Genomic DNA, 25,246 nt, shown 5'->3' with positions numbered 1-25,246 from the left:
GCTATTTGCTCATGCAAGACATTGCACTATATCACCTTCATCTTCCTCATTCCTTGTCCCCGTGTCTATAGCTTCCTTAGCAAACTTCCCTCACAACTTCCCTGTATCTACAACTTCCCTTACAACTTCCTTAGTAAACTCAGTTATTCAAAAATCCCTATCTTCCTTGTCCTCCCCATTTCCACCACATCCATGGCCTTGTTTACATTTGATAGAGGTGAGTGAGCTGCTAAGAGACAATGAATGGCTTTACAACTATTGCAATCGAGTGACACGCATTAACAATGAAGATGCTAAAGCGGAATAAGCTCTTGGATATGGAAAACTTGCCATAGAAGCAATCCTAAACTCCTACAAGGTAGATACGCATAGCATTAGTGTGCTCAAAAGAAAGAACCATCTTGACAGGTGGTTCTATGCAAAAGACTTTAGGCTAGCTCCGATGCCAGTAGGCCACTCAAAGGAGCAATAGGTGATGGCAGCTCAATACAATGATAGGTAGTTTGAGGATCATCCCTTCTACTAGTCATAGGGCTATCTAATTAGCAAGGCCAAGGATGCCAAATCTCAATCCTTTTATAGGTTTCTAATAGAATACATTGGAGTTAAGAAGAGTCCAGATTATATTCCTCGAAAATTTGTGGCCAAGGCAATTGTTGCCTATGAAGATAAAGCTCAAATCAACTAGCTTGATATGTTCATGGAGACCTTTGACAAACAACTAAAGGGGGTATGCATGGCACATCCACTGTGAGATTGGCTTGCACCTATGTATGGTTTGGCATGGTTTGGAGTTTGGGGTAGTGGGATGGCTAGGGACTCCAAGGTTTGAAGGACCATCTTTACAGTTGATGATCACTTGTGTAGCAAATGTCTTAAGAGAAACTTCAACAGGGGTGGAGAAGGAAATAGCAATAAAAAAAATAGGAGGATCAAGTGCAATGGTTAAAGGTATACCTAAGTAGAGGAGTTCAAAGTTGTGGTCATAGGATCATGAGCTGGGCCATCACCTTCCCCTATTTTCATCTTCTTGCGAAAAATTCATTTGATGATGGCTCATCTTCACCATAGACAATAAAGCAATTTTGGAGGACCCTTTTGCCACCACTATTATTGCCTCATCCACAGAGAGTGAGCCCAAGAAAAGGGTGTCTACCCCCCCAACTTCTCCTAAAAATCCTGAGGTACAGTCCTCTCCCCCACAGATGTGAGTCCCACCAAAATAGAAGGAGGTCATCGCAAGTAAGGAGAACAATAAGAGTGGAACAAACTTGGAAATTCCAAACAAGGAGGACCATAAGGAGAGTGCCAAGGATGCAGATGAGAAACCATTTGGCCTTGAGCCCAATGTAATGGCCAAGCAACCTATCAAGACTGTCCAAGAGGAAGAGGTGCCACCACTGGCACAAGACAGGGAGGAACATGCTGGTCCCAACCCTGAGTCCATTGTAGAGGCCAATGCAACAAACACAATGGTTGCGCCCACAAGCTAGGAAGAGACTATAGTGGAGGTCGGGTAGTTAGTAGCAGCAACTGAGGCAGTGATAGAATTCTAGGGCAACCCTAGCAAACTAGGGAATGATAAAGGAACCATCGAGACTCCTATGGACATGGAGACATTGGTCACCCGAGTCAACCATGGGACCATTGAGCTCCACAATGTCACAACAGCTTCGTAAGCCTCTAGGCTAGAAAGCCTACCTTAGGGTGGACCTACTTCGGATGTCTCGGCCATGCCAACTAATAACTCAGAGCAATAGAGGGCTTGCAAGGGTAAAGAAATTCAAATTTTGGATGAGGAGGAGGACAAAGAACAAATGCCAGCTCAATGGTTCCATAGTCTTCCCCCACAGCCAACCTAGTGATTGTCTTGACTTCCTCCCCTTTGAACAGTATTGCTAAGAGAGGGCATTGAACCCTCTTTTCTACTACCTACCTAGCCCCCACACATTGTAGTTGACCATTGGCAAAAACTATGAGAGTCTATGATCGAGGGAGCTCAAATAGTCCATCTGGTAGCACATAATTGGGTACCACCCCAAGCTTTATTCTTTGAATGCCAAGAACATGCACAACATGTTCAAGAAATGAGAGGTTGGTACCATAAGTTGGTGGATTGTATGACTAATTGGAATAAAAATACTGATAAAAACTTTACATGCTCCAACCAACATACAAGCAGCTTCCAGCTAACCATGACAAGGTTCTACATCAATACAATGAAACAAGGAGCATTGCTTCACAAAGGTAGATAATGGTTCAACAAGAAGAGTAGATCAAGGCCTTAAAAGGAGAAGAAGCTAAGTTGTAGAAAATTCGAGAGGAGAATGTGGTCTTGAGGCAAAGAGTGAAAGCTTTGAGAGATCCAAGCCCTATTACAAGACCTCAACTAGCTAACAAAACATATTGGAGTACCTCCCAATAGACAAAAAGCCCAGCGACAAAGGAGATGGTGCTAGGTTAGGTGGTTAGAGAATTGGACTTACAATGCTGCAACAATAGTCTGAGTTGGGACAATGGGTGGTAGTACAAGTGCAAGCACAACCGTTCCAATAACTGCCACAACAACAAGCTCAGTAAAGGGCACTGTGCACTCTAGTGAGAAAGACTTAGATTTGGAGGATCAATCCATGGCTCAAATCTTTTTCTATTGGATCCCAAGTCTCAAGTGGGAGCAGTAGTATATTATGTTGATGCTAGTCAAACATCCCCCCTCCACTCGTGGAGCAAGTGTTAGTGCTTGTTAGGGATTTGCATATAGGGATGAGTCACATTTTGTGGAAGAGATAGATGGAGTACACCTCAAGCACATCTAAGTTTTGACAAGAGTGACTCCCCCTTAGACCTTATTCACAAAAGAAGAGTAGGTGGACATGCTTATCCACAACATTTGGTTTTAGTTAGCATTTCTGGATCCTAATTATGCTCCAATCAAGGAAGATACACACTACAAGTGGGAATTAGTGCATTTGGTGATGCAGTACTAGCCGTAGTAGCATACAAATAGTAGGAGGCTTTTGCAACACTTCGGGGACCCATTGCACACCACCTCGTTAACAACCCACCCCCAAGCATGTCATAGCTACCATCTTACTTTGCCCAAGTCCTTCATCTCATCGAACAACTCCTTAGCAATGCTTTGATAAAAGTTCAGACCTACTTCTTGCACATCAAGCAGTTATGCCAACCATCTTACAAAAAATGAATTAGGCACAACAATAGGGCTTACTACTCGTATAGCACTATGTTCACGAACTAAGCTTGGATGCATCTCAACCTTGGTGAGTTGGTCTATATTTGGATAGATGGTTAGGAGCATGCCTCAATAGTGTCACCTATGGATATCACAGGAATATATCCATGGCCTCCAGAGTCTCTAAGTTATCAAATACATATCTATTGGAAGATCCTTGGTGTGTCACCATGGGCAATTCCATTGCAGACAACACCTCCTTGTGACCCTCTTGGGGCAACCTAGTCCTTGCCTCTACAATAGAGCTAATGTGATAACAATGACCTTGTCCTCAACACTCCTAGGCACCTACACTGAAGAGAATGTCTCCTCCACTCAAGCCACACTTGGAACGTAGAGCCCCTTCCAAAAAGCGTAGGTCACATTCTTCTAGTCAAAGATGCACCATTGCTAGTACCTTATCTTGAGTAGTGACTTTTAGAATGAATCTTTCAAAAATGACATATAGCAGATAAACTATAGTATTGCTTCTCAAAAATAGTCTCCAAAACTTTGCTAACAAAACTTCATACATATTCTAAATACGTACTAGCAGCCAAAGTCGATTGCCAATAATTGGTTGATTTTGACGAGAAGCCAAGGACTGGAACAAATGAGCCTTTGTAAGAGCATCCTAGTGCATGAATTCATGAACTTTGTCACTCAATTCCAAAACACCCACAAAGACAAAGTAGATGTGTTTGCATGGAATGTAGATCCCTTTCTTTGCATCTTGTTGCATGAAGTCCTTGTAAGAGCATCGTGGAAACTCTGATATTGTCACTGTGTATGTAAGGCCTTTTGTGATAGAACTCTACGTACGCACATGAAACAGTTGCATTTCATTTGGAATAATTATTTTCTCTTGCACAACTTTAGGTTCAAACACTTAGCCTTCTGAATCCTCTCTTGAAAATATTTACTCAGCTTGGATTGCCACTTTACTATTGTGTTATGATCCCTTCAGTCTACATGAACACGACTCATTGCTACAGCACTTCTTAGCATGTGTGCTCCCTACAAATGTAGACTATCATCCTACTCAAGCACAAAACTTGCTTGTTGCAACTTCTCCTTTTCATGTGTTTTAATGGAATTCCTAATTACAACCTTCCATACCCCAAGTCACCCAAGATAGACTGATCAACACTCCAAGTATGGGCTATAGAGGTATTGCAAAACCACATTAATTGATCTTTGATACCATGAGGATGGTGTCTTCTACCCTTAAAGCAAGGTGTAAGGACACCCTCAGTCGCACTTTGACCCATCTCATTATGATTTCTCCACACCTAGTCTTTGTTTCAACAACAAATCCAAAGCATATGACTAGACTATGCGGCTCTATTCTCTTGATAGCCCAATTAGCATCACTACACAATAGTATCGTTGCATAGATTGTCATGTTCTTGTGCACTCAATGAGCCTACCCTCCTCCCACTAACTAACCGCTTGTTGTCGGTAACATAAATATACTCTGGAGATACTCTGACCTATGACTACCATGTCACACACAAAACTACAATTCCTCGAGTACCAAATCTCTAGAACCAGAGTGATAATAAGTAGATGTCATCTCTTCAAAACTAGAGTGATAAACAACGCCCTCAACATAGGAGGTAGTAGCATGTTGGTCATGAAAAAACTTCATTCATCCTGTGGTTGAGATAACTTACAAAAATCATTGAGCGTGTTGTCGACTGTGTGGATTAACACTTCTTCTTTTGTCGCCTTTCTTCCAACCACCAAATCAAAGGCCCATAATAATTTGATGCCGTGAGATGAAGATTTTCATATAGACCAAACAATTGGGTAGTTGCAATAGACTGCAGTGTGCACCTGTTTATTGAATTAGTCCACAAAGTGGATTTTATTATGCATAGTTTTTGATAAACCATATTTAACATTGCCTTCATCAACATTTCAACAATTATTTCGCCCCTCGACTATCCTATAGAAATCAGGCTTGCTCTGCAACCATGCATCATGCTTGTTGCTTTCATGTTAGCCAAACTTTGCTTCCCCACATTGAAATCCACGAAAGTGACCGCACAATCATCATCTAGTGCAATATGCATTCGGGCTAATCCAATAATACATAAGCTTTACAATAGGACATATCGATGATCAAAATGAGATTTGGTACTAGCAGATAGCAAAGTGGAATTCAAGCAAGGCAAATGGTTCAAAAATGAGAGGAGTACCCATTGTTGTGCTTGTAGATGAATTGGTCATGGCGCTCCTTCAAGAAATCTGCAAGGTGTGATATCATAGTAAGTTCTAGCAAAGTCTTTGCTCTTTCTTCCACAAGTCCCCTAGATGATCACATCTTTACTGCCATCAAAGCTTCTTCAAGGAACTCACAATTTGCCTCCATATTGCTTCAAGTCAGTCAATTGAAGCCTTCGGCTTTAATTAATGACCATGTAATGCCCACCATCAAGTAGCCTCATCCCACTTCTGTGAAAGTCTTATGCTTCTCAACAAAGATATCAGATCAACACATTAATGGCTCTTAATATGTATCCATAGTGTGTGGTCTCCCTAAAATTTGAATACAATTTCTATAATGTGTGTGATTTTTGCAACATTTGGAGTTTGACAAAAGCACAATTACAATCGGTAGCAAATCATTTAACTCATTTGTGAGTCGCATGCATAGACTAGAATGATCACCACCATTAGTTTTATTCCAGAATTGATGTTTGGCCACAATCATCTCAACATATCCCCACCAGCGAGAGCATGAGCTTGGAATTTAACACATATAGCTCCTTCACCATGTTGGTTGTGCTGTAAGGCAAGAAAAATGTATGTGGATTCTTCCACACAAACTGCTAGTTCTCAAAGTGCTCCGTCGTACGAATGAACATCCCCTCTAATGACTAAATGCTAGCAATCAGCCCTGTATGGACAAGGGGTTCTTTGCCTTCCTTATATATGTACACTCAGAAGATCTTATCCATCAACTTGTAGCTTTTGCAAATTCACTTGTTCACCATCTTGCAACTCTTGCAAATTCATCGGCTCACCATTGGCATATGTATTAAGATATCTTCATCATAAAGCACAGGTTCGATGTAAAAATGAAGCTTCTAAGATAGGTGCATATAAATTAGAATCTACAGAAGGAGCGTTGCTTCGAGTGGGGGAATACCAGAATTGAAAGAAGAACTAAATGCGAGAGCTTTTTAGGACTTACGATGAATCTCTACCACGGATTTGTCCCTACATGTCTAATAATGGGGTGATTTATGCTTCCTGTTTATATGCTCTATATGCTTTTGACTGTTAGATAGTTTATAGGAAAACAACACGTATGATTGCAACAAGTGGCCTCATGAGGATTGCTTGAAAATAGAAAACCTTCTATAGGCTACCTTGCATAAACAAATTACTCAAGCGCCCGAAGACCTTTTGAAAATTTTTTGATTTCTCTTTTGTATCAAGAAGTGCTTGTGCCCACGTGCAATTGTGCACTCTTGTTTATTGGATGAGAGGAATATGAAAAAGAAATCACCAACAAACTAGCAAAAGGCCACCATCAATTTATTCATCTAGAAAATTATAGCCTTCCTTGGACATTTCACATTGGGGGATGGGTTGGTGGGCGGTTGACCATTTACCATGAACGTGGAGGCTGTTTCCACACCTGCAAGATGCAAGCTAGCAGTGCTATTGGGCACTAGTGCCCTACACACTAGTGCAGTTCCCACACCAATGTGTGAGGTGCACCTCTAGTGTCACCTCCAGCTGGTTTCCACACAAAAAGAACTTCTATCGAGCAAGTTGCACTTGGGAAGAAGACAACGATTGGGCTAGTGTGGGAAAACAAACCTCGAGCACCTGTCATGCAAGGATTGGGCATACGAATCCGAAACATGTGTGGCCCTCGAAGCAGTCAGCCCCACCAATGGCTCAAGGAGGCGACTAGTGCCTCAGAGGTTGTTTCCACACTCTCATAGTGTGATGCCAGGGGTGGGAGATGCTCAGCACTGATGGCACTGTGCACTTATTAGGTTCCTACATTGGTCTATGAGGTGTGCCTCCAGTGGCCCCTCCAGCCAGTTTCCATGCAAAGTTGCAACTGCCATAGCAGAGAGCATCTCGCCAAACAAAAGGCTCTTTAATAGACGAAGCATGAACACTTCACATGCGAGGATTGGGAGGAGGTTTCCCAATGTCTCGGGCAATCAAACCCACCGATGGCTCAAGGAGTTGACTATGGCAGCCTCCATGGGTTGTGTGCACTACCAGTGCTCACATCTCACCTCCATGCACTGTCAAAGGCTAGCACATTAAAACCAACCAACGTGTCACCGATGTGAGCTTTTGCGAGGCGTGGAAACAACCTCTCAATGGGCTGAGTGCACCACCAATGCTCAGATCCGCCACTGAGCACCATGAAGTTGAAAATTGTCGAGCATGTCACCAGCACTAAAGGAATGCATGCAGCGTGTCAACAACATCCATACTAGAGGAAACATACATATTTTTTGTCTATGTGAAGACCGAGAGAATGTTGCCCCCATTCCTTTTTATCCTCGCCACCACACTTGACGTATGGAAAAGCCCCTCGGTCACTCCCAACTAGCGAGTGGCTTGTAGTCCTCCTTAGGGTTATGGGAAAGCCCCATGGTCATTAAGTTGCTTGTAGTACTCCCTAGGGACTTTCCCTATGACCTTTCTATTGAGGAAAGTCCTCCCCCTTCCATATTCCCCCATAGGAGTTAGTGAACACACGATTAAAATGTTGAGATATCGAGCTCCACTCGCGATATGCCAGGGTGACCGTTGTGTATTTATGTCACCGACTTGTTAGCTGGAGATGCGGTTGGTACACCGCCCACAAATAATAGCTGGATGATAGCTATCCTTATCTACTCTAGTTTGTGGCTCAGTTAGTAAGACACCTTAGTTAGTTGAGTTTGGTTGAGACCCACATATAGGGTTCTTCTATTTCTTTGTACTAGAGTTCTTTTGGCTTTCACAACTAAGAAGAGGAAAACTGTTTTCAGCCTCCACCTTTGTGTGTATTCCCCCATTGTGCATATGAGAAAGCCGTAAGTGAGACTCCTTCCCTCTCTCCCACTATCTTCACATAAAAATGCGCGGTTGGTGCGACTCTCAAGCCTCAAATGAAAATTTCCATGTGAATAGAAATGGCAATGCATTTATTGGCACTGAGAGACCATCTAACTACATGTAGGGAGCTCTCTGTGTGCTGTAGAGTGTTGTAGAGTGCGACAGAGGAAAGCTCAGAGCCACACAATAGATGAGGACTGGCTCGAGTAAGAATTATGCACCAATGCTCAAATCAGCAACCTCCAGAATGGAGGTGCCAATTTGAGCATCAGTGGTGCTTCAACTTTGCCTCAAGATGGTTCACATTTTGCGGCTCAATTCTTTGCAGATAATAATGCAAACCTGCTCGTTGTAGATAATAATAATGTTGATGCATTAATGCAACTATATGATGATTCTGCCATTGTCTCAGTCTCAAAGATCAATAAGTGCAAGTCTATGCTAATGTTTTTAGATTGGGGTGCCCCTCCTGATTGGCTGGTACAGTATGGTTTTTTAGTTGTCTCTCAGGGGTCAGTTTGCTGCTACCTTGGATGCCCAATTGGGTTTCGAACCCGTTTGGAATCACTATGCAACAAAGACTAGATTGGAGCATTACTAAAATTCGAGCCAAATTCCACAAGTGGAGGAGTAAGCTTTTTTCCACTCTGGGTAGGATTGTAGCACTCAAGCATTTTCTCTTTCCAATGCTTGTTTATGCATCTTCAATTTTGCCGTTCTTAGAAAAGGGACTTGGTGAAGTTGATAGACTTGCAAAAGATTTCTTATGGCAAAGCAGATGGCACCCAATTCTATGGGATTATGTAACTACTTCTAAAGAGTAGGGAGGGGTGGGTGTGCTTTCTTATAAAGTTTAGTGTGACAAGTTGTGTTGTAAATGGCTACTTAAGCTACACTCTATGTAGCCCTCGGCTATTATTACAAAGAGGCTTAATCCAACCGCAAGGTGTTATTCCGATTTCAAGAAGATCTGTAGGTTGGTAGGAGTTAATTCTCTCTCAGTTTCCCATTCGGATACCTCATTCACAAATTCTCTCCAGGTTAATTATTGTGGAGAAAACGATTGGGTGATTGTCTTTGGAAGGGGTCTAATACTCTTAGAGGTGGTGTGTCCTTGAAACTCAATGTTTGGATCCATACTTGGCATTTTACAAACCGAATTGCTCCAATTCAATTGAGTCCGCGCTTGTCAGTCCGGCTCAATAATTGAGGGCTGACTTCTTGGGCTGACTCGTGGAATATTAATACGAGGGATTGGTGCTCCATGGATACTCTAGTGTGGCGATTCCGATTGATTGCAAGAGAAGCTGGTTTTCTTCAAGCCACACTATCAAATGTGAGAGTGGATTGGCCTGCTAGTAGTGTTGTGGTTCGCAGCCTAGACCTTCGAGGTTGGTGAAGGGAAACAACTCTAGAGGCTTTCTCTTCAGGATTTTGTGCCTCAAACGGACTTTGTATTTCTTCTCAGACTCAACTTCAGTGGAGACGTTGGGCACCCATGGATAGTGTATTTGTTTGGAGGAGACGTATCATGAAGGCGTGGCAAGCTACACCTTCGCCCAAATGTAATTTTTTCTTATGGAGGTTGGTGACTTGTGAGCTGTCCACTAAGGACAGGCTTGGCAGGTAACGACGTATCTCTCCAGTTTGCTCTCTTTGCAAGATAGCTATGGAATCCCACTATCACCTCTTTTGGGCTTGTGTAGTGGTGAGAAGACCTTGGTGGGCATTTTAGAGGTGGTTGCATCGAGCACAATTGCTCGTTTGTCTTCGTTGGAAGTTGGCTTTGCTGGGAGATCGTGGCAATTTCAATCCAAGTTTGATTCGTGTTTGGGATATCATACACACAGTGACTCTTCAGTTCATATGGAAAATTTCCAATGCTGGGATCAAAGGAGTGCCACTTCAAGATGATAAATCTCATGTATGAGGTTTTGGCGGTGTTGGAGTTTATAGTGCTAGGTGGCCTGAAGTGCTTACAGCGTTTAGAGCGCTTCGGGAATCTACTTAATTGTATTTCCACTTTTTTATAATTTAATTAATTTTCAAGAGAAAAAAAACTTTGCCTCGAGGACGTGCAGGCCTCCACCAATCACGCATTATTCGAGCCATGTAGTAGATTAGTAGAACATAGTGCCTCCGTCATGTCGAAGATGGTGTGTGCAGCTTTTTGTGTGATGGCTGAGAAGATTGAGACGACGGAGATTTAAAGCGAAGCAAGCTGGGTGTGCTGAGAGCGACGCGCAAGCATCTGTGGGTTGGTTTTGGTGAGTCGCAAGAGAAAAAGATGAGTTGAGTCCAGCGTAGTGAGCGAACGACAAGCTGCATACAGTCAAGCCGTTTGCGAGGGTTCAGTCACTTCAGTGTTTAAGGATGAATGCGTTTCTCATGTTAATATCAATATGCGCGTGGAAACTTGGCCAAGTCGTCCTCAATGCTAGCAGATGAGACTTGTTTAGAGTCTCGCAACGTCACAATGCGGAGTCACAAGTACAACTGTTGAATGATCACAATAAATCATAGCACGGTGACTTGCAACCAGTAGTAAATTTTGATAGATACTCGATCCATCAGGGATTTGCGACGCTTTCGTACCCCAAGCCGCACTCATCACTGATCAGTGTGCGTGAATTGATGTTCTCGGGGATATCGCCGTCTTGCAGTTCTCAAATGTTCGCGACTCTCGTCACTTCAGTAATTCTCACAGGCTGGAGTCTAGCTGCTAGTTTCACAACCAAGCACGCCACCACAGGGAGAATTGAAAAGGCCCTGCCTTCGTTAGCAAGAACTTTTACCTTCCGTTAGATTGCATCATTGTTCTCCTTCCATCTTCCAAGTTCCGACCCTCCATTGCCTCCCTGCCCACGTTCCGACTGACGCAATCGTAAGTTTGGCCTCTCCGTTTTCTGTAAGGCTAATCAAAACTGCAATCGTCTACCTGTAGCCTCCTTGCTTTAGCTGCCAGTTCATGCTGCTCATCTCCTGCCAGATGGTGAGGCGTTGCGAGCTAGATTTACTCTTCTTTTTAAGCGCGCTGATTGTCGTTGGTTGCTCTTGCTTTGCTTCCTTTGGCGGTGAATCTGGTACGAAAACAATCACAACGCAACTCATCCGCCCTGGCTTCTACAATGAGACTTGCCCCGCGTTACAGTCTATCGTGGCGAGTGCCGTCGCAGCACGCCTTAAACGGGACCGCACATCTGCTGGTCCGCTTCTCAGGATGTTCTTCCACGACTGCTTCGTCCATGTAAGAAAATCCGGTACTCCTGTGCTATACATTTTCTTGAAAGTTGTAGAAATTGTGCAGAAGCACAATGAGCACGTCTTTTTTTGCAGAAAAGTCTGACGCGGAGTGGTGGAGATTAATCAAGATAGGCTCTTTTAAATGCTTCCACACATGAACTCGAGCACATGCATTGCTGTTTGCAATTCGCAGTAATGCTATGTATTTTGCTCCATTATATACGCAGGGATGTGACGCGTCTATTCTCTTAATGTCGACCGCTAACAACTCAGCCGAGCGAGACGCAATCCCCAACAAAACGTTACGAGAGTTCAACGTGTACGAGGAAATCAAACTTCGACTGGAAGGCCTGTGCCCAGGGATCGTCTCCTGCGCGGACATCGTGGCTCTGGTTGCCAAGGAAGCCGTTGTGCAGGTACGAAAGAAGTTCAATCCTATGCTATTTTACCAAGGTCCCGTAAAGTTTGCGCGAGACTCGAGTCCAGCTGCTAGTTGTCGACGAACGTCGATTCTTGAGTGAAATTCTTGAATATCTCGAACTTCGAAGCCTCGCCCCTCGTGCTTTCGATCATAATTCGACGCGTATATAGCTTGAATTGCCTCTAATTTAACGAAAGTCCGTTGAGTTAGTCTAATAACGTTCTTGAAAAGGGTTCATACTCAAAGGTAACCAATTTTGTCATCACGCTAGTCCGTTGCAATGTGCAATCGCGGGTGGATCTATGCAGAGTGGCGGACCGGATTGGGCAGTGGAATTGGGGCGAAGGGATGGCCGCATATCGACTGCTTTGGATGCAGCAACGCACCTTCCCTCATCGCAAGCCAGTGCTCAGCCTCTCATCGAAAGCTTTGCATCCAATGGCCTAAGTATTCGTGACTTAGTCACTTTGTCAGGTACCTATAGCTAGAATTCGGCTCCACCAGCATTGGATATCGAAGATTTCCAAGAGCTGAACATCTCTGTTTTTTGGTAATTCCTCGATAATGAACAGGGGCGCACACAATCGGAAGAGCGCACTGCTTCCAAGCTGCAAGACGCTTTTATGGCTTCAACAGCAGCAATGGAATCGACCCAACTCTGGATATCTCGTATGCAAAGAGGCTGAGATTAGCGTGTCCTCGGCCGATCGACATTCAAGCGAGGGTAGCGCTGGATCCACTCACGCCAAACGCATTCGACAGCAAATTCTTCGAGGACCTCCAGCAAAACAAAGGGTTGTTCTCCTCAGACGCCGCCCTTGTGGTGGACGATCGAACCAGGCCGTTTGTGACTGAATATGCTAAGGATGAGCAGTCGTTCTTCATCCAATTCACGAAAGCCATGGTGAAGATGGGAAGGGTGGGTGTGCTAACAGAAAGCCAAGGGGAGATTCGCAAGCGATGTGGAACATTGAACTCACGAGTTTCGTAGAATATGCAACTAAATGGCAAGACGATACACATTTGCCATGATACATGTCTATCATCTATGCTTTGATCCCCAAAGCAAAGAAACATCAAACATCTAGACCACGAGACTAACATGTGTGTGTGTGTGCGCCCGGGTCTTGAGTAGGGAACCTCATGATTTTGTCTTGGTCACCCCGTATGGGCAGCTCTCGGCACTTTTGATTTTAGTGCATCGCCAAAAAAAAAAAACAAAAGAAGGGAAGCTCACGATTGTGTCTTGGGCACCCCGTATGGGACGCTCTGCATGAAAAAGGAAATAAAACCAAAATTTCAAAAACTTTTTTGAAGAATAACACAAGTGGTTCACCAAACTTAGGTTGAACAAGAGCACTTGCCAACTCCAACGAAAGTCATAGTAGATCACTTGCACCCTTTTCATAAAGTCTTTCCACAAGAGAACACTTTTTATCAGAATCATTAAGAGAGAGAAGATTTAAAGCTTTGCATTATGCAATCGATAAAGCTAGTTCCCATGCAATGTGGATCCAAGCAATCATAGAGGATGCACATTCCCATAGGAAACTTAGGAGGTGGGAGATGCTCCTCTGGTCTAAAGTGTGGTGGAGTCTATGGCAAAAAAATCCATTATCATCTTTTTTGACTAAACATCATTGGTAGATAGTTTTAAACTATTTTGCATCAAGAATAAAAATATCAAATAATCTAAATTCTAACTTCTAAGATTGTGTACGGTCTCACAATAATCTAACTATGGCAACAAGAGAATCCTTTCACACAAAAATGATGTCCCGAGGAAATTTGCGTAGGAAATACCCCTTGACAATTAGAGAATCCCCCCACACGAAAAGGAGAGTTATTCAATGCAATGTGTAGTTAAAGGTGGCATTGGTTGGGAGTTTTATTGGCACTAGTGGATAAAGGAGCTTCGGTAATCCATGCGGATTGATTGCGGTTTTGGAGACTCCAAGCAATGTGCAACGGATCAAGAAGTCGATGATGATTTTAGGGGCCATTTTTTATCGCGGCTCCTTTTGGGTGGTGGTGAGTAATGGTTCCCACGAACTTGCCCTCATCCATCTTTGCCAAAAAATCCCCACAACAAGCCTCCATCAACCAAAAAAATTTTATAGGATTGGCTATACCAAGCTAAAATCCTAAGGGTCTTGATATGTCGACATAGATTCATTTTTCTCATCTCCTAAAGAGTATTGGATTGCCACATTAGGACCCTTTGATAAATAGGTGACTCATGGAAATGTTTTGGGATAGAGGGAAAATGCCACTTTGTGGCATCTATGCTCATTGACGATGAGCAAGAATGAGCTCTTAGAAGGTAGGCAATGGGATCTCCAAACCATTAAGTGAGTTCAAGATTGAGTTTTAGCTTGAAGCTCATTGAGAAGTAAATACACTTCTCAATAAGCTTAAACCATTCAAGGTCATGAAGAGACACTTTCTTTTTAAAAGAATGCTTCTTATAGAGTCAAGCTAAAACTCCAATGCTTCTCAATGCAATACACTAGTGCCTTATCTTCTTCTCACATAGTGGCATAGCTTATGTCAATAAAAATAGTGTATACTTGGGCCACGTTTTTAAATAAACCAATATAGTCCAAGTCCCATCATTGGAATGCTTTCCAAGGCTAACTTGGTTGAAGTGGCATATGTTGTTGTGGTGGCACCAAGCAACCCATTCTTTGGCATACATCAAATTCTAATCGATGAGCATGAGCATCTCAAAATAGGGCGCTCCACCACAATCCTAGTTGCAAGACCTTTTGAGCTATGAGTTTGCCCACTAAAATTTCCTTCAACAAGTTTGGTCTATCCTTCATTTAATATAGGTTTAATGCAGTTATGAGCTCGCCATTGAAATTTCCTCCACAAGTTTGCTTTATGCTTCATTCAATATAGGTTCCTTCTTCACAATTTGCAAATATCTTACACATTTTCATTAATCCTCTCCATAGCCACTAACCCCCTCACCTTCTACAACCCTCACAAGAATCATCATTATTACAGCAACTGAGAAAAGAATAAGAGAGAGGTTGAAATGACAATGATGTTGTCAGAGTTTTCAAGAAGAGATAGTGATGGGGCTAGAGGTGATACCACCACCAAAATTCCTCTACCCAACAGGGTGTAAGCAGGTTAACATTTTATGTCATTTATGCTTGTAAGCACATTTCAAGAGGTGGTGTAATAAGCCTACAAGTTGGCCCTTTAGTTATTTTACACGTATTTGTATTTTCCAATAACAAGTCATTTGAATGATAATGAGTGGCACGTGAAGTATAACTGAAGACAGGTTGTGGGTGGTGGACTGAGTACTCCGACTGCTTCTTCTTTTGACATTTTTGTGTGAAGAAACCTTGAAGTGAGCAAGAACCAGAGAACAGCTTGAGTGCAAGAGGAAAAGAGTAGACCTGCTACCTTCAAGCTTGTTTATAGAAGAGGAGATGAATATGTAGACAAAGTGAGACTCCTCTAGAGGTATCTTCCATCACTCAGTCTCAGTATCTCTTTCTAGCTCTCGATCGCTCGAGCTCTCTTCCAGTCTCCCTCTTTGTAATTGCATCTCTCTCTTTGTTGTTTTTATTTGCATGGGTCTCTTTCTTTGATGTTGATATTATGTTTGTGCACAATGAGGTGGAAGGCACAAAAGGTGGATTATACATGACAGAGGATTAAAGAGGATTTTCAAGCACAAAACGGGCTTGACGTAGAAGGCCACAACCCAAAGCTGTTAAAGGAAAGTGATATCTGAGAACATGAATGGTTGTCTGTCTTCAATCACACAAAAGAAAATCGAGCATATTGGGTTAAGTGCAATGGTATTCGGCCAGCACATTTTGAGGATGTGATGATTTTTTTCAACAAGGTATACCAGAAGCATTCCACCAACATGGAATTTGGAGTTGCTTTTGCAAGGGCATATGTGCTCTAGTTTAGTTCTGTGATTTTGAATGTAGATAAGGGCATGCCTCGGAGGATAGCATGGGGGTGCACCTCCAAATTGAAAAAACTCCTTAGTCAATAATAGTAACAAACAATGGCAGTTTGAGTGTAGTTTGCATGCCACAAGGTGAGGCCTTGAAGATTAAAGCATTAATTGAAGATAGAGAAAGAAGAAAGGACACTCCAAAGAATGCACTTGCAATTGTGTAAAAGACAATGAAGGAAGCAAATATTCAAAAGATAAGCAATGAGAAAGTTGGTGCAGCCCTCGGTTTTTTAAAAGCTTAGGTTCTATCAGCACAAGCCAAGCTGGCTTCCTTGCCTCTTCAGAATTCCATTGAGAGATACAAACTTGAGGTGCAACAAATCAGTCAACGTTGGAGTTGCTTGGAGGACTATGAGGATCAGATGACTCTGATACGCTATCCCTTATTGAGGTACATTTATCAATTTTTGGATTTCTCTATTTCGATTGTAATGTGTGTATAAATTAATTGCCTTTGCATGTTTTCAGTATTGTAGGTTGATGTGGAGCTATAACTGTCTCACCTCGTGAAGGAGTTGGAAGGGCAACATGCATTGCTTTTGGAGATGCTCGACCGAGTGTAAGTACACTATCAAGCTTGCCTTTTCCCATCTGCTCCTATTGTGGTTGCTAGTCATGCAGACAACCTAACTCATTCAGGAAATTGTGTTGGTTGCAGAATGGATTTAAATATAGAGGAGACCTTGATGCTAGTAATGCTACCATGATGAACATGTGCCACACCATTTTCTTTCCAACTTCATTAACAAACTACACATTCCAACGTGGCTTGGAGAAATACATAATTAATTCTCTTTTACATATAATAGTTAGCATTTATCACATGCTTTGTTTGTAGTATTTGTTTCATGTTGGTGAGCACATGTTATATATGCTAGTTAGCACATGTCCATTTGTCCATTAGCACATGCTAGTTAGCATATGTTCAATGCATAGTTAGCATATGATAGCTAGCATATGTTGTATGCTAGTTAGCATGTGTTGTATGTTAGCATATGTTGTATGTTAGAATATGCTAGGTAGCGTATGTTGTATGCTAGGTAGCATGTTGTAGCTTGTTGTATGCTAGGCGTATGGTGGTTAGCATGTGTTGTATGCTGGTTAGCATATGTTGCATGTGTCCTCACATATTCAAATAGCTTCATAGTCATACTTTGCCATGTCTTTCTTGTCTCCAAAGGGCAGCATTTCAATTTCTTAAGACCACAGTTTTTGCATTTTTCCTTCAAGCACTTTTTGTCATGAAAGGATTTGTCTTCCTTATTTGGGCACAGACTATAGACTCCCACAATTGTGTGACACCATTGAATGTATGAACTATAGATGTACACGCCATGCTTTTACCATCTCTTGCATAGAATTCACATCTGCATTTGCATCCTCATCGATGGAGATCAAAATTTTGAGAATGAATGTGGTTGAGTGCATCCTTCAAGAAATATATTTGAATATGATATTCACAACAGTATGTATATCTATCCTTCCCTCAACGAATAAAGAAAGGCTTCAGGACTCAAATGAATGTAATTGAATTCCGCCTTTGGGGGATGACAAGCTTTGAATCTGTGGAACAACTCAACCTACAAAAAAAAAACCCATAAAATTGAATGGTATTTATGATAAAACAAGTGCTTACTCTCATAAAACCAAGTGTTAACTATCATAAATGTTGACTATCACAAAATAGGTCATAATTATCATAGAATTGAATGCTAACTATCATGGAACAAGTGTTAAGTATCATAAAATGTGTTAATTATCGTAAAACTGCATGCTAGCTATCATAAAATTGTTGAGATATCAAGCTCTACCCCCGATATATCTCCTGGATGACTATCATTTATGTCACCGCCTATGTTAGTTGTACTCGTGGTGTAGTTAGACTACCACGTATGTTTTTGGTTTGGGTTCACATATGAACCACGTATTCTAGGGTTTGACATATAGGGTATTTCCCTCTTCTATTGTGTATTGTTGTTGTGTGCAAAAGTGAAGAAAGGCTTCACCCTCCAACCTTGTGTCCTCTCTCTTTTGTGTGTTGTCAAGAAAGCTGCACTTGAGTCTCCTATCTCTCTCCCTCATTCTTTACATGGTATCAGAGCCTTGTTCGTGGTAAGGAGCTCAAGAAAGCAAGCCAAGTTTGTGGTGTCCTGGTAAGAGGACCTGTGTTGCTTTCCTATTTCGAGTTTGGGAGCAAATCTCTGCAGGTAGCACAGCCAGAAGTGCAGGAGTGCACTGTTTCAGATTGAGAGGCCCTTCGCGGTGTGGCGAGAGCGCAGTATATGCTGCGGGATAGGGCAAAGCCCTGAATGACTTTATTTTTTTGATTTGAGGCCGTTTCGGGCCCCGTTTTGAAGGCGGAAGTTCTTCGCAGGCACTCTGAAAAAGGCCATGTTTTTCGCTGTGCGACCACTGCGCGGCTAGTCAGTGGAAAGGTGCCACAGAAATTGCATCGTATGCCTGTGTGCAGAGATATTGGGAGTTGCAGATTCATGCCTGTTGCCTGTTGATGCAAAATCGTCACTAGGAAGTGACTGTGTGGTGAAATACCACTTTCGTCAGTGTTGCGGATCTGCCCCTGTGAGGCTGTTTGCAGAAGTTTTGCTATTTGCCCTTGTGAGGCATTTGCTGTGTTTACAGGTTGCTGTTGCAATTCGTGATTTGTAAAATGTCTGAGAATCTGTCTACCATTGTCAGTGAGAAGCTTGACAAGAACAACTTCCAAGCATGGAAGTTCAGGATGACAAACTTCCTTATGGGAAAGGGAGTTTGGGAGTACATCAGTGGTGAAACTGCAGAACCAGTGTTGGGTGCTGCTCCCACTCCTGCTGAATTGAAGGCCTTTAAAGAATGGCATGAAAAAGCCAGAAAATGCTTGTATTGGCTGTCTGTTAGCATTTCAGATTCTATGATTGTGCATATACAGGATGTAGAGACACCTAAGGAGGCATGGGATACATTGGTGAAGCTGTATAGCACAAATACCAAAGCACGAAAGATGCAGCTAAAGCAGGAGTTGCACAATGTGCAAAGGAAAAATATGAATATAAATGAGTATTCCTTGAAGGTGAAAGGCCTTGCAGATTCTCTTGCCTCCATTGGAGCACCTGTTGATGATGAGGACTTAGTGTCCGTGACCTTGAATGGTCTTGGGAAAGATTATGCACAGTTTCGGACATCCATTGGAGTCCGTGAAACATTTCCTGATTTTCAAGAACTTATTGCTCTCTTGCTGAGTGAAGAGCAAAGGAATGGTGGTTCAGCCACCTCAACTTCTCAAGAGACTGCTTTCTACTCGAATACAGGTAGAGGCAGGGGTAGAGGAAGAGGTCGTTTTGGTGGCCGTGCAGGAAATCAGAACCAGCAGCAACAATAGGAAAACCAGTCCTATGGAGGGGGACGTGGTAGTTCTAGAGGCAGGGGGAGCCAAAGATGCCGTGGTTCATGGCAAAGGAACCAGCAAGTAAATAGCAGCACAGAATGCTATTATTGTGGAAAGCCTGGACACAAGGAGAATACATGCTATAAAAAACAGAATGACATCAAAAGTGGGAAGTTGCAGCAAAGCAACTATGCATCATCAAGTGGGCATGGTGACGACATAAATGAGCATCTTTTTGTGATGCAGCATATGGTTAACTCCATGTCAGGAGATGCTGCAGCTTGCAATGATGTTTGGTATGTTGATTCAGGTACCTCTAACCACATGACCAGTCATGGTGAGTGGTTTCATGATGTTAGAAATTTGGATAAGCCAGGTTATGTTGAAACAGGTGATAATACTGCGCACCCAATTACGCAGGTTGGTAAAGTGCCATTGGCTATGCAGGATGGCAAAACGAAGTACTTGGCAGATGTACTTCATGTTCCAAAAATCACTAAGAACCTGGTTTCAGTTGGCCAGATGGTTGAGCAAGGTCTGCAGGTTAGATTTAATCGTGATGGATGCTTTGTTGAGGACTTGAAAAATAAGTGCCGCTTGGTTGCAAAAGGCAACAAAAATGGCAGAATGTTCACCTTGGATGTTGATATGCCTGAGGTGAAAGCCGCTATGTTTGCGCATGGGAGAGGTGTCATTGCAGATATTGAGATATGGCACAAGCGCATTGGGCACGTGAATATACAAAGGCTGAAATCTATGCAAACGAAAAACATTGTTGCAGGTTTGCCTAAATTCAGAGTTGAGGGAATGCAAAAGGTATGTGAAGCATGCCAAATGGGTAAGCAGGCCAGACATGCATTTCCCAAAAATGCTAAGGTGAGCAGAAGACCTTTGGAAGTGATCCATTCAGATGTTTGGACAACCAAAGCTGCTTCTATTGGTGGATGCCATTATTATGTGACGTTTATTGATGACTACACTAGGAAGGGGTGGATTTATTTTATGAAGCACAAAAGTGAAGTGTTCAGCCATTTCAAGGCTTTTAAGGCCATGGTTGAAAAAGAGAAAGGTGTGCATATTAAAGTGCTAAGATCTGATGGAGGGGGAGAGTACTTTTCAGAAGAATTTTGTGAATATCTGAAAGAACAGGGAATTCAAAGGAAGTACTCATGCAGGTCTACCCCTCAGCAGAATGGGGTTGCAGAGAAAGGAAGAACAGGCATATTGCAGAAGTAGGACGGGCGATCCTAAATGAGAAAAACATGCCTGATTATTTTTGGGCTGAAGCAGTAGCAACTGCTATTTATATTATGAACAGAACCCCCACTGCAACTATCCATGGCATGACGCCTAGCTGCACTTGAGTCTCCTATCTCTCTCCCTCATTCTTTACAAAAATAGGTGCTAACTATCATAAGACTAAATGCTAATGATTGATGAAATTGATATGTACAATGTCATAAAGCAGGTGCTAACTATCATAAATTATGTGCTAACTATTAACAAAGAGGTGCTAATTATCATAAAATAGAGTGCAAATTATCATAAAATAGGTGCTAACTATTATTAAAGAGGCAATAATTATCATAAAATAGTGTTCCAACTAATCATAAAATTGGAGCTAACTATCATAAAACTGAAAGCTAATGATCGTAAAATAGGTGCTTACTACCATAAAACTAAATGCTAACAGTCAAAAAAACTGATAGGTTCACTATTATAAAACAAGTGTAAAAATCATGAACATAGTGAAGGAGCCTAACTCCCATGAAATACGTGCTAGCTACCTTAAAATAGGTAGTAACTATCACAAAGCTAAAGGCTAACTATCATAAAATAGGTGCAAACTATCTTTAAAGCTGAATGTTGACTATCATAAAATAGGTGCTAACTATAATTAAAAGTAAATGCTAACAATGACTGACATTAGGCTAATTATCATAAAATAGAATGCTAACTATCAGAAAATAGGAGCTAACTATCATAAAATTAAATGCTAACGATCCTTAAATAGGTGCTTACTTTCATAAAACTGAATGCATAAAACTGATAATTTACTATCATAAAACAAGTGCTAAAAATCATGAACACAGTGAAGGCTAACTATCTTAAAATAGGCGCTAGCTACCATGAAACATGTAGTAACTATCACAAAGATGAAGGCTAACAATATTATATTTGAAGTCGAATGCTGACTATCATAAAATAGGTGCTAAGTATCATTAAAAGTGAATGCTAACAATGATAGAACAAGTGCTAATTAGCATACTGACAGCTAGCTATCATAAAATTTAATGCTAACAAACATAAAACAAGTGCTTACTATCATAAAACTGAATGCTAAATTGTTGTCTCTGTGCTAACATGGACTTAGGTAGCACAGAATTTGTGTGTAGAATAGCGGCAAAGCTTCGCTTGTACTTGCATAAGGCTAGGAATAATCCCTCTTAGGAATTCAACTTGCATGTTCTACATGCAAGTTCTACATATGATTCCTACATGCAACATGCGAGTTCTACATGCAACTCCTACATGCAACATGCGAGTTCTACATGCAACTCCTACATGCAACATGCAACTCCTACATGCATGTTCTACATGTAATTTCTACATGCAGCTCCTACATGCAATGTGCAACTCCTATATGCATATTCTACATGCAAGTTCTACATGCGAGTTCTACATGCAACTCCTACATGCAACATGCAAGTTTTGCATGTAACTCCTACATGCAACATGCAACTTGCAACTCCTACATGCAACTTCTATATGCAAGTTCTATATGTAGAGCGAGAATGTCTTACAATTTCTACATGTAGAGAGAGAAGCTCTCCAACTTGTATAAATACTCCATAATGGAATGAAGCCCACACTCTTTGGGGCATTGTGTTGAGTTCTACTTTGGTATTCCAAGCAATTGTCTCAAGTGTCCATGCTTCTTTGCACTCCACATTCAAAAGCATGTCCTAACCTTGCAACTCCTACTCTCCTCTCCTCCAACCTTGCAACCCATCCTCTCCCTCTCCTCCTTCCCCCTCCTCCTCCCCTTCTCCTCCTCCTGGTTTCGAGGCTTTTTGTCACCTACAGGTATATTGGTGTTGTCGTTTGTAGTATACGTATAGCTTAGGATCTCGAGTCATATTCTGGTGAGAGACATAGGCTTAAGTGTGGCAAGCAAACATAGTGCATGCATGTGTGAAAGAGGCATGCACCATCATGGTTGGAGTAATGAAGGCTTTTGCCTTCATTAGGGGTTGAAGGGCTTAGGAGGAGTTTAAGGGTTAGAGAGAGGTTTAAGATTTAGAAGGACATTCCAAGGTTTAGAGAGAGGTTTTAGAGTTGAGAAGAGGTTCAAGGGTTAGAAGGAGATCCAAGGTTCAGGGTAGAGTACATGGTGGAGAACTTGTCTCCCTCGTAGATCATGGAGGTTAAGGGTTGAGGAACTAAGGGTTTAGGAGAAGCATAGGAGTGGGAGAGGAAGAAGATTTAAGAGCATGGGGGGAAAGAAGAGAGAGAAGAAGGGAGAAGAAGGGAGGAGGAGGAGGAGGAGGGAGGAGGGAGGGGGAGGAGGAGGGGGGAGGACGAGAGGGAGAGGATGGGTTGTAAGGTTGGAGGAGAGGAGAGGAGGAGTTGCAAGGTTAGGACATGCTTTTGGACATGGAGTGTAAGGAAGCATGGACACTTGAGACAATTGCTTAGAATACCAAAGTAGAACTCAACACAATGTCCCAAAGAGTGTGGGCTTCATTCCATTATGGGGTATTTATACAAGTTGGAGAGCTTCTCTCTTTGCATGTAGGAATTGTAAGACATTCTCTCTCTACATGTAGAACTTGCATATAGAAGTTGCATGCAGGAGTTGCAAGTTGCATGTAGGAGTTGCATGTTGCATGTAGAACTCGCATGTAGAACTTGCATGTAGACCATGCATGTAGGAGTTGCACATTGCATGTAGGAGTTGCATGTAGAACTCGCATGTAGAACTTGCATGTAGAACTCGCATGTTGCATATAGGAATTGTATGCAGAACATGCAAGTTGTATTCCTAAGAGGGATTATTCCTACCCTTATGCAAGTATAAGCGGAGCTTTGCCGCTTCTCTACACACACATTCTGTGCTACCTAAGTCCATGTTGGCACAGAGACAACATACTCCCGGATCCATTTTATTACCCGTCCTCGAGTTATGGCTTATTTTGATTTCGGAGGTGGGATGCGTAACCCAGTGGCTCCTGCTGTAATGCTTTTGCACTATAATATTTGTGGCATGTAGTCAGGAAGCTTATCTCTTAGCTTTGAATTTTGGAGGGGATCTCATTACTGAGGTTGCAGGCTCTGCCTTTGAATCTTCTTGGAAAGAGGTTTGGCGGGGGTCTCGTTGTTGCTGAGGCTAGCATTTCTTGTTATCTTGCATACATGTTGGATGCGATTGCACCCGTATCATTGAATTTGTAGATTAGTTTGTATGCAAGTCTAATATTTGTGCATTTAGGGACGACTGTGATGTTTGGTGGGGATCTCGTTGTTGCTGAGGCTATAGACTTTTTTGCCAATTCATCTTGAGTTTTGGTGTAGCTTGTTGTCCTTCTTGTGAATTCATTACATGCATTAAGAGTATGGAATGAAAGCTCCAATGGGATTCATTTGTCAAAGTGTGGATCATACTAGCCTAATCTATCACTTAATGAGCATAAAGATCACGGAGGATCAAACCAAATATGGAAAGCCATGGGGAGAGAGACAGGAAGTATGAAACACTCAATCTATTCCAATCTGCTATATCAACAATACATGATAGGCCTCTTATATAGAGAGTACCCTTAGAATAGTCAACACATGTGGGATCCTCTGATCCACATTTCTCCTTGTGGATATCCTCGATCCACATCTCCACATCATGTAGTCCACATCCTAGGGTGGCTACTTTAATTCTTTTCTATACCATACCTTAGTCTTTAATCTATGTGCACACACATGGCACCACATCTCAACAACTCCCCTTGGTGCCATGATCCATTGGCTACCACAAGGTGGTCAAATGTGCGTTTACATTCCATCACCTCCCTTTAGTGCATACATTGCTACTTAAGGTAGTCAAGTGTGGTTTTTACATGTCAATACCTCCCTTGGGTGCTTTCATAGCTACTCTCAGGTGGTCAGGCTCGATTTACAAATGTGTGGGCTGAAGGTGGCAATGTTTTTGCTTCTCAATACATGTTGTCGATGTTGTTGTCTTCTTTGCCTGATGTAGCTTGATGCATGATACTTTGTTCTTCCATGTGCCTTAATGCTTTCTTTGTGGATGTCATGTTTTGTGCTATGGTCATCTCATACACTTGTGCTTTTGGCATGCTTATGATAGTGATGTGTGCATTCATGCTTTAATTTGTCATTTCTTGCAAAGGTCTCACCAATTGATTTCTTTCAATATTGGCAGTTTCTAATCGCTAACAATGATTCTGACTTAACAACACGTACATCTCAAAAAGGCGATCACTTTTTCTTTTTGGAGCATGTGCAAATTCTTCCTGGATTTGAAGTTACGGCTTGTTGAAGTTTTGATTTAAAAAAAGGCCATTGATGACATGGCACAGGGGTTCATATGCTACATATATGTCTGTGCTTGCAAAGGGACTGCACTTGGGTGGCACTGCTAATTGTGCATGCTTATGTGGTAGTTAACCAATATTGAACTTAAACCTAACCATGGTTTAGTGTGCGTTCACTTAACCATTGACCAAGGTAAGGATAAACTTAACCATAGTTAAATCTTATCATGCCATGTGGCATTTTTTTGGAGAAGATGTGAGAATACATCCATCGTTTGGAGAAGAAGATAGTGGAGCACTTGTTTGGCTCTCGGAGGGCATGCATATCGCTTTGTTGTGA

At 42.1% G+C, this 25,246-nt stretch overlaps 1 protein-coding gene across 1 annotated transcript; it reads left to right on the top strand.

The window, feature by feature from the left end:
• The first annotated feature begins 11,033 nt into the window (after positions 1 to 11,033).
• Positions 11,034 to 13,246, top strand: LOC147880288 (peroxidase 56-like). Its single transcript, XM_087371120.1, has 4 exons — positions 11,034 to 11,564; positions 11,788 to 11,976; positions 12,290 to 12,455; positions 12,554 to 13,246. The coding sequence occupies exons 1-4, from the start codon at positions 11,286 to 11,288 to the stop codon at positions 12,970 to 12,972; spliced, it is 1,053 nt and encodes a 350-aa protein (XP_087227246.1). The 5' UTR covers positions 11,034 to 11,285; the 3' UTR covers positions 12,973 to 13,246.
• Positions 13,247 to 25,246: the final 12,000 nt, after the last annotated feature.

This window comes from Dipteris shenzhenensis, chromosome 32 (genome assembly GCF_047967505.1).
Source record: "Dipteris shenzhenensis isolate YYH24624 ecotype China chromosome 32, Dip_SZ_1.0, whole genome shotgun sequence".
NCBI classification, from domain to species: Eukaryota; Viridiplantae; Streptophyta; class Polypodiopsida; order Gleicheniales; family Dipteridaceae; genus Dipteris; species Dipteris shenzhenensis.
The sequence above is the reverse complement of the archived record's forward strand: the minus strand, read 5'-3'. Positions and strand labels throughout refer to the sequence as shown.

Bases quoted from the DNA above. Each gene is read 5' to 3' on its own strand.
- LOC147880288 (XM_087371120.1), top strand. From the start codon at position 11,286: ATGCTGCTCATCTCCTGCCAGATGGTGAGGCGTTGCGAGCTAGATTTA. The intron at 11,977-12,289 runs GTACGAAAGAAG...GGATCTATGCAG, and splicing joins CCAAGGAAGCCGTTGTGCAG to AGTGGCGGACCGGATTGGGC. The intron at 12,456-12,553 runs GTACCTATAGCT...GATAATGAACAG, and splicing joins TGACTTAGTCACTTTGTCAG to GGGCGCACACAATCGGAAGA.